General features: G+C 32.2%; 1 protein-coding gene across 1 annotated transcript in view; it reads right to left on the bottom strand.

Moving 5' to 3' along the window:
• The window catches only part of LOC117118522 (uncharacterized protein P19A11.02c-like), a 16,394-nt gene extending 7,972 nt beyond the window's left edge, over positions 1-8,422 (bottom strand). Inside the window, exons 1-3 of the mRNA XM_033263147.1 lie at positions 8,326-8,422; positions 5,630-5,674; positions 1,292-1,333 (exon numbers count right to left, since the gene is read on the bottom strand). Coding sequence (XP_033119038.1) covers positions 1,292-1,333; positions 5,630-5,674; positions 8,326-8,395 — 157 coding nt within the window. The 5' untranslated portion in view covers positions 8,396-8,422. The remainder of the gene's footprint in view (positions 1-1,291; positions 1,334-5,629; positions 5,675-8,325) is intronic.
• Positions 8,423-10,217: the final 1,795 nt, after the last annotated feature.

The following is a 10,217-nucleotide window of genomic DNA, read 5'->3' as shown; positions in this document are numbered from 1 at the left end:
TTTTTTTATGGTGATTAAACACATTATTTTAGGCAAGTCATAAATTTCGGCCCGGCTCAAAAAAGAGAAGATGGAGTTCTTTTTTTTTTGGGTGTGGGGGTGGGGGAGGGGTGGTTGTCACAGGGCGCCCTCTACAAAAATAAGCGAGAGAAGAAGGAAGAGAAATAAATGATGATGGAGAAGCACAACGTGTGTGTGTGTGTGTGCGTGTCATCTTTGTCCCTGTGTGAATGTTGGTCTTTTCTTTTTTTTTTTTTTTTTGGCGTAAACAACACCTTTATTCAATATAATCTTCATAAAATCAAGGTAATACCATATTTCTATTTATTTAAAATAGCCTACTTTTTTCAAATTCTTTACATTACATTTTTTCTCTTCTCTACCCCTCTCCCCTTCTGTCTGTTCTCTTTCCCTTCTTTCTCTCTTTAGTAGAAATTTTACCCACCTTAATAAATTTCTTTGTTACTAACTTTATCACCTTTTTATAAATCTTTTTCTCGAAGTATTAAACAACAAAACATCAATAATATCATACATAATCATAATTAAAAAAGGAGAAAAAAAATTACATAGGCCTACAACAATTAATTGTGAATGTTGATCTTTGATGCTAGTTGTAGTGACAGCAGAAACACTACACAGTGATAGTGTAATAATACCTAGCTTTAGTCATGATATATATAGTCAGTGTATACAATGGCTCGTGTGCACTATAAAGAACCCAGTACATCCTTCGAGACGAGTAGGGGGATACCCCGGTGTACTGAAACAGTCAGCCCCTGTATAGTGGACGACCAGAGTTGCTGGTAAGGGTTTACCGGGTGCACAAGCACGAAGGGACCCTTAGGGGCGAAGAAAGTCATTGATCGAGTTCCTAGTCCACTGTAGATGGATATGTGCGCTATATAAACCCCTGTCTCTTATACACATCTAGATGTGTATAAGAGACAGATATATAACACATACGATTATGCACGGGGAACTAATGTTGGTTTTTAAATGTTAAAAAAGGCTTATTGTGAAGCTCTAAATATATTCAGATTGTTTAATCTGTGATCATTTAACACAACGATTACGTAAGGGGATACCTCATTGACATACGTCTTTGAATATGAATTACAATGAATGAATGTATGTTATGGATGAATAAAAGCGGTAAGGTTACAGCCACAGAGTTATCTTTTATCAGTTTCTATTGTTGTTTAATTAAGACTGAGCTCTCATTGCAGATGCTGAATTAAAAAATAAATAAAATATAAAGTATACAGATAATAATGAGTTAAGGACATACCCTTAGTTGTCCTTATTGTGGTCGGTGGCGGTGTTGTAGATCCTGCGTAAGTAAAAAATTATGGCTAGTGAAAATATCTAAAGGTTTCTTTGTAATTATAAACAACAAGTTTTTCTTTTGGATATTAAAATTAATTAAATATTAGAATTTAATATCAGTTGTCTCCACTGTTGTTGGCTCAGAAGCAGACTCAAAGAACGTCAAGGTCATGGAAGATGAGGTGAATACCAAAAGTTATCCATCATTGTACATTCGTACAATGAAAATCATTACATTTATTCGCTCCAGTACCACCTACGAGGCACACCAGACTCACAAGGTAAGCAATTGAGATCTAAAAAGATTACACAGTTCCACAAGATACTGGATTCGTCATTAGTGAATATTTGGCATGTTTATTTGGCAAATATTTAACAATCTTCACTTCGATAATTCCGGTGGACTTCTACGTACAGTTGATTTTTTTATATGTAATTGTTGGTTTGCATTCTTATTTGCATGGGATGGTGCCCTTTAAATTATGAGCCTGTTGGATGACGTTTTGATTGATTGATTTGATTTATTTATTTTCCACATAATGAACAAAAACAAACATATACATGATCAAACATATTCAAAAAATCTATGTGGATGGAGACCACAATAAGTTTAAGAAAAACTTTAAGATGTGGCCACCATTAAAATAAAAATAAAATACAAAAACTGAAAAATAAACAGGTAGTCTGGTTTCTATTTTAATACATAAGTTAGAAGGCTTAATTACCATACATCGAGACCAGATATCGTTTGATATTAAGTTTAAAAGAAGAAAAACTGGGTAAAGATTTAAAAAAGGGGTCAAGGTAATTCCATAACTTAGGTCCATTATAAAATACTGATTTTGTTCTAAGAGAAGATATATATTTTTCTGTTGTAATATTGTTTTTTGAAAACCTGGTTGGATAGTTATGAATTTCAGACTGTTGGGTTGGGAATAATAGGGTAATATGGATTGGGAGTGTATTACTTATAAATCGATACATAAAATTATAGGTTTGTTGTTTTTTTAGATCAAATATATTAAGTGTATTATATTTATAAAATAAAGGTTTAGTGTGTGTAGTACAACTTGACCCAGAACAAATCCTGAGAGCACGTTTTTGTAATTTAAAAATGCTATCAATACTAGTGGTCTCAAGACTTGTCCAGGGGCATAGGTATGTATGTTTATCAACTGTGGTGGCCCACGAGAGATTACAATAGTTAATATAGGGTAGGACTAAGGTATTGTATAATGATAAAAGTATATGTGGGGGAAAATCATTTTTTAACTTATTCATGACACCAATATTTCTAGAAATAATATTAAAAATTTGGTTACGATGAGGTTGCCAGGAAAGCTTGGAATCTAATGTTACACCGAGAAATTTTGTTTCACTGACCTGGTTAATAATATTATTATCTATTTTTAAAACATGATTATAGTCTTGTTTTGTTTTGTGATTAAAAAGAATAAAATTAGTTTTATTAATGTTCAATGATAATTTATTTAATTTAAACCAGTTGGATACTTTGCTTAATTCAGTGTTAGTAATTTTAAAAAGTTCTGGTAAGTTTTTGTTTGAATAGAAAAGATTGGTGTCGTCAGCAAACAGAACAAAACCTAATAATGATGAACAATTTGGGAGATCATTATTATAAATTAAAAATAATAAAGGACCAAGTATTGACCCCTGTGGAACACCACAATTGATTTTAGAAAGAGGAGAATTATAAGAGTCAACTGAAACAAATTGTTGTCGATTGCCAAGGTAGCTTCTAAATAGATTGATAGATTGAGAGCAAGGCCTCTGACACCATAACGTTCAAGTTTGTTTAGTAAAATGCTATGATCAATAGTGTCAAAGGCCTTGCTCAGATCAAGAAAAATACCAGCTGTGAAATAATTATTATCAATAGCTTTGGTAATTTGGTCATATATATCAATAATAGCAAGATCAGTTGAAAAGAATTTTCTAAAACCATATTGGCGATTATGAATAATATTGTGCTTATCTAAAAACCGAAGCAATCTGTTGTAAATTAGGCGCTTTTTGGAGAAACAAGGTAATAAAGAAATAGGTCTGTAATTAGTAAACAAATGAGGATCACCTTTTTTATAAATAGGAACTACCTTGGCAATTTTTAGGGCATCAGGGAATGTTCCCTTTCCAAAGCAAAGATTAAAGATATAACATAAAGGTTTTGAGATTTGATTGGATATACGTTTGACAACATTGTTTGATATTTCATCATTTCCAGGACTCTTATTAATTTTTAAGCTTTGGATAATTTCTATAATTTCGTATTCAGTAACTGGGTTTTAAAAAAAACGAATCAAGAAGAGGTGGGTTAAGAAAGCAAGAGAAATGTTGATTAGTTTGAATATTAATTTTTGCTGCAATATCTGGTCCGATGTTTACAAATTAGTCATTTAGTTTTTTAGCAATAGTATGGGAGTCTGTAATTTTTGAACGGTCATGTAGGAAGTATGACGGGGAACTTTTATGTTTGTTGTTACGACCAAGAACACTATTAATTATTTGCCAGGTTTTAAACATATTATTCGTGTATGAATTGAATTTATTATTATAATATTTTTTACGAGAAGTTTTTAATATTTTGGTTAACCTGTTTCTATAAGTTATATACTTATCTTTGTCAGATTCCCTTTTTGATTTAATATATCTTTTGTATAACTTGTTTCTTGTGTCTATAGATTTTATTATGCTATTAGTTATCCAAGGTTTTTTTTCCATTCGAATATTTCTTTTCTTTCTAACTTGTTTAATGTGGGTGTCATATATTTTTAGAAACTTATTTGCAAATGAATTGTAAGCATCATTAGGATTATCGTTGTTGTAAACATCGGACCAGACAGTACAAGGAAGATTATTACTTAGAGAGGAAATTGTATAATCATTTATTTTCCTAGACATAGAGTATTTTATATTATTATTAGATAGAGAATGAGATAAATTTGTATGAACAATAGAATAGATAGGAAAGTGATCAGATATGTCAGAGTAAAGAATGCCAGGAGATATTTTAGTTTGCATGTTGTTAGTAAATATATTATCGATAAGGGTGGCAGTTTTAGTTGTAATTCGAGTAGGTCTATGTATTAGGGTATATAAATTATAATTAAACATATTACCAAGAAACTCAGAGGATTGCTTATGTGTACTATACTTAAGTAAGTCAATGTTAAAGTCTCCGGCAATATAGGTTATTTTATTTTCATTATTTATTACATCTAGAAGAAATGATATATCAGAATTAAAAGTAAGCAATGATAAGTCCGGTACTGTATAGACGGTTCCTAAAATAATATTCTTAGGTTCAGCCTTTATTTCAATAAAAATAGATTCAGCAGTTGTAGAGATTAAATTAGAAAGATCATTACGAACTGTGTATTGTAAATTCTGGTCCAGATATATGGCAACACCACCCCCCGTTCTATTGGTTCTAGAAGAATGCAGGAGTGAATAACCTGGTATGTCGTAAAAAGAAAAAACAGTTTTATTATTTTTAAAAAAGGTTTCAGAGAAACATAAAGCAGAGAAATTATGATCCAGCGTGCTTAGGAGGTCTGTTATTTCATTGTAATGATTAACCAAACTTCGAGAATTCATATGAAAAATACTAATAGAAGAAGCAATATTATTAAATTTAGAATTAAAAGTATCTATAAGATAAAAATTACATTCATCATTATTTTCGGGATACATAGGATTAGGGTTAACTGCATTATTCATTAAAACATCGAAAGGGTCTAAAATTAAAGATTGTAAATGTTCAAAATGAACTTTATGATTGCAGAAGAAGTATTCCTTTTGTGGCCCAGTCTATGCGACCTATCAATGTCGGCACTGTCAATGCAGACATTTAGCTTCTCTTTAAATACTTTAATCACTTCCGTGTCCGTGTTTTCATTTAAGGTTTCTGGGACACCATGTAGTATTAGGCAATTTCGTCTGGAATACTGTTCTGCTTCGTCAATATCATTTTCTAGTTGATGAGCTTAGTCAATTTAAATTGGGGGAAAACGCTCCTACATGGCTAATTGTTAACCACTTTACTTATGTTCATGTTTGTTGTCCATGTGACAGATTACCACATAGCCGAAATGACAAGCTAACCTGTATTATGGTAATACAAATCACAATGAACGAACACCGACTATCACCATCTCTATTTTGGACCAACAAAATTATTCTTTCTCATTCTCTTGATGACCGTCAGAGCAATCTCACCGAAACATTCAATTCAACATGTGTTTATGGATTGAACTGTTACAGAATATAAATTTCAACTTACTTTCTGTGGTCTCCGTTGATGCCTGTGGAGCGGTTGTGGTAGCTTCTAAATAAATGTAAAACATTAACACAAAATATTAAATTTATCATTATTTAACGTCTATTAATTTCCATACTTCTTGACTACTAAGAATACACTTTATAAATAGAGATTTAAGTTAACAAGTTAACAATTTAACTTTAATTTAAGGTGTTATTACTTTTATTATCTTTTTTATCCCACTTTTTTCTTAGTTAACGTTTTAATTTTACGATTGTTATACTATTTCAGTACGATCCCACTGTACAGTAGCTCACTTCATGTTTTACTAAACAGACTTGCCAGAACAATTCTGGGTGCAGATATTAGAACACCTGTTGTTGATTTTATAACAGCACTTATAAAATTGGACAAGTGTTAATTAACGATTAATTAAATTAACTGCTACAGTATGTTCCTATTGATCATTATCACAACTTAAATACAGGAAGAAAATCTAAAAACACTTTGGTCTTGCCAAAATGACGAAATTAATCAAGTAGAAGAAAATTTTAATATCGTTCTGTCAAACTTTAGTTAACCTACGATTAACTTTTCGTAGCAATACATTAAAATACGTAAAAATCTTCCAAAAATCTATACTTAATTCTTCATATAATTTTAATTTTGTTTTGTATGCAATTTCAGTGTTTCCGAAGGTAGCCAGATATAAAGAAAGATTTCTAACTAACCCCAGTTGTTTTAGCTTCTGTATAGTTAAAACCAAACTTAGAGAGATGATCATCGACTTCAGGACCAAACATAAATTTCAACCAATAATCATCAAAAGAAAAGAAATTGAAATCGTTGATAATTATAACTAGAAATTGCAAATTGCAAGTGAAGTGCTGCGAAGTACAACTGCATAAAATGTTCTTCGAACAAAATTATTTATGCGAGTCAAGTGAAAATAATGAATAATAAAAATATAACAAATAATATAACTGTATCAACAGACAACTACTGTATCTGTCTCTTATACACAACAATAGTGTTTTGCTGCAGTGACATCTCTCTGCTGGCGATGGCTCGCTGCTGCTGGCGATGACTCGCTGCTGGCGAATCGATCTGCGCATGTGTATAAAATGGTATTTATTTCCGCAAACACTATGCTAGTCTACGATCAGCGTCGCCTAAATGTAATAATTAGCACGTTGAAATAGGCTAGTAAATAAGTTTAACTGGGTTCGTAAATAATATTGTCCTCAAAATATTGTGGCTGAGACATGAGCCGATTAAACGTAGAAATAGGAAACCTAGAAATATAGTAAAAACGCTGAATAGTACTCCAGCGTCGCGACATGCCGACGTTGGTACGAGTAGGTTAGTCTACAAACGTCGCATAAGTAATTGATTTTACCCGGCAGAACGAAAGAAGGAAACTCCGCTTTTCAGTTTGGCGATTGATTTTGGACAAACAATGACCTTTCAGAGGTCAAATTGCTGTCAAGAATATGAATTGGCTGCTTCGCAGCAATTATCTGGGCATTAATAATAAATTGGACTGGAGTGACCATATTGACCTAGTGTAAAAAATTGAATCCTAGGATGTACTGTTTGAGAACTTTATTTAAATTTAATTCCAGTGAACTTATGTTGCTTTAGAACTTTCTATAGAGCTGTAATATGTAGTGTTTGGACGTATTGTCTTGGTTGCTTGGCTGGTAATGCTGCCAGAGTGGATAAAGGACAGCTTGAAACTTTCATCCGTCGGGCTGGTAAAACGATTGGTTTAGATTTGCCCTCCATAGTGGGGTGTGTTTAGAACATTTTCAGAAAAACTTTGATCGGATTGAGTTCCCTTTTATCAGGTTATTACAAACCAACTTAATCCAAGCGGTAGAATGAGGGTACTCAGCGCGAAAACAAATCGCTATTGCAAGTCCTTTATCCCCTCCGGCGTCATCCAGTTCAGCAAGAAGGCAAGAAGAAAAATTCTAAAGTCGGGGCAAGGCTTAACCCAACTTGATGAAGTTGGTGATACGAACATGCAGACATAAAACTGTTCAGTGTTATTGATATCATATCATATCAAACAGTATAGGCTCATGGGCGTAAGACAGCTGGGGCTTGCCATACTGTAGCTCATGGTATCAAAACAAATGTCTCATTCCACTTGTACTGGACAATTGGCACATGACTGATGTACTATTTAACTCATACTGAACTAGTTTTAGTTCACATATTATTAGCGGTGTTTCATTATAGTCATGTACAGTATATATAATACGTCTTGTTTCTGGTTATAAATCAAATAACCTGACTCTTTAAAGGTATTATTTTTACAATAAGACATGAAAATATTAAGTAAGTTACTTAATTGCTATGAATGTGCACACATGTTTACTATGTAATGCCAAGGTATGATAGACTATTAAACTACAGAAAATAAGCTTCTATAATTCAGGTAGAAATTGTACCATGATTAAAAACTATAATACTCTTATTAGATTACGTGGCCTATAACTCTATTTTGACAGACGTTGACAAAATGCTCAGACCGCACTGACTCAAATAGAAAAGCTCACTTAGAAAGTTAGACCTTATCCTTTTGACCCCCGTACAGCCCATCGCTATTATCATTAATTGTTGAATTGTTTAAAATAAAATTGACTGAAAAACGCTCTTTCAATTAAAACTGGGCAGCAGCGTATAAGCAAATAGATGACATAACATACCTTCCGACGAGAAACCAGTCAGTAAAAGTAATACAACCATAAGAGAATGTGAGATTATACTGTACATCATTGTACTGTATAGCTAAATGTGTCTTCTGACTGTTCAAAATAAGGAGAAACTCAATGAGGAAATACATATATATTCTACCTATAAATAAATGAAAAATTATCATAAAAATGAAGCATTGAAAACAAGTCAACTGAGTGTTTCATAATAGCTTACAAAATAGCCTAAACCCTATAGTATTGTTATACTAAAAATACATTAGTCGTGATATCTCAAGCATCAAAAATATCAAAGGATTTGGACGGAGCGGAATGTCTATTGTTGACAGTAATATACACCTACTGGTTGACACAAAATTCTGTCAAGTGTGAATTGGATATTGTATTGGTTGTCGTGACTACGATATTTTTGGAGAAATCTACCGTATTTGACTACCGTCGTCAATTTCCTATATAATTAAATAATGGATAGTAGGCCGCCTATCTTTGTGCAAATCGGGGCCGAGTTGACTTGGGACCAAGTAGACATGGTGCCAAGTTGACTTGGGGTCGAGTTGACTTGGGGCCGAGTTGACTGGGGCCGAGGTGACTTGGGGCCGAGGTGACTTCAATTCAATTCGTTCTTACCATACCATTATTGTTATTATTATTATTATTATTATTATTATTATTATTATTATTACTATTACTATTACTATTATTATTATTATTATTATTATTATTATTATTTGTTTTCATTTTAAAAATATATTTTATTATTTTTATCATTTTATTATTATTACTATTACTATTATTATTATTATTATTATTATTATTAATATTATTATTATTATTATTATTATTATTATTATTATTATTTGTTTTCATTTTAAAAATATATTTTATTATTTTTATCATCTGCTGGCTGGGTTGGACAAGTTATAAGGTAAATTCCACCATAGCCGATTGTTTATGCTTCATCTTTAGACTTGCTAGCACCACCCCGCTCCCCCACCCAAATAAACTGTTGTTGCTTGAGATAATTTTTATTACAATTCTCATGACGATTATAATAATGATCTGTAGGCCTCATTATTTTCAAAAATAATGTACTAAATAAATATGAAAGTACCCCCATGAAAAACAGAGTGCTAGTCAGCAAAAGATTATCAATTAAACACCAACTCTATAAGCAAGTTTCTAATTCAAACACCTTGGAAATACATACTCCATAAGTATCGAAATGCACGCCATCGTGTCAGGATTTAATATTTCAACATTAATTATGTCATCATCAGGAATGATAATGACATAAATAATGTCGAAATATTGAATCCCGACACGATGGCGTGCATTTCGATACTTGGAGTATCTATTATACTATCTTACCTGAGATTAATCAGTGGACCTTTCGGTTTTTTAAAATACATTTACTGAATAATATGTGCTTTGCAACAAGAACTGGAAGGTGCAAAAGAAAAAGACAATGAATCATCTTTTCACACAATTCCTGTCACACAAAGCAATAAATAGAAAAAATTATTAAGCAATCCGATGCTCAGTTATCAAGACCATACATAGACTATAAATACAAAGGCTGCAAATAGAATACACAATGGCAGGCTACATTTTTTACAACACACTTACAGGCATAGGGTGTAGGCGGAAAGATAGGTAATCTAATTTTCTTTTTAAGTTGCACGTGTACCTGTCAGAATTCTCAAAGAGAACTAGAAGCATTTGAATTGTTATTACTCCATGCTATTACAATGTCACGTAGCCCGGATTTTCAAACAGTGTGAGATGTCAATATCAGGGTGGACCCACTTTACGTTTAAATTCAAACAATATGGACCCATTTTAATACCCATTTTCTTAAATTTTTCCCATTTTAAGCTAAATATGAG

This window comes from Anneissia japonica, unplaced genomic scaffold (assembly GCF_011630105.1).
Source record: "Anneissia japonica isolate Jap-2015-1 unplaced genomic scaffold, ASM1163010v1 scaffold287869_len1821871_cov162, whole genome shotgun sequence".
NCBI lineage: Eukaryota > Metazoa > Echinodermata > Crinoidea > Comatulida > Comatulidae > Anneissia > Anneissia japonica.
This window is presented reverse-complemented; position numbering and strand designations above follow the sequence as displayed.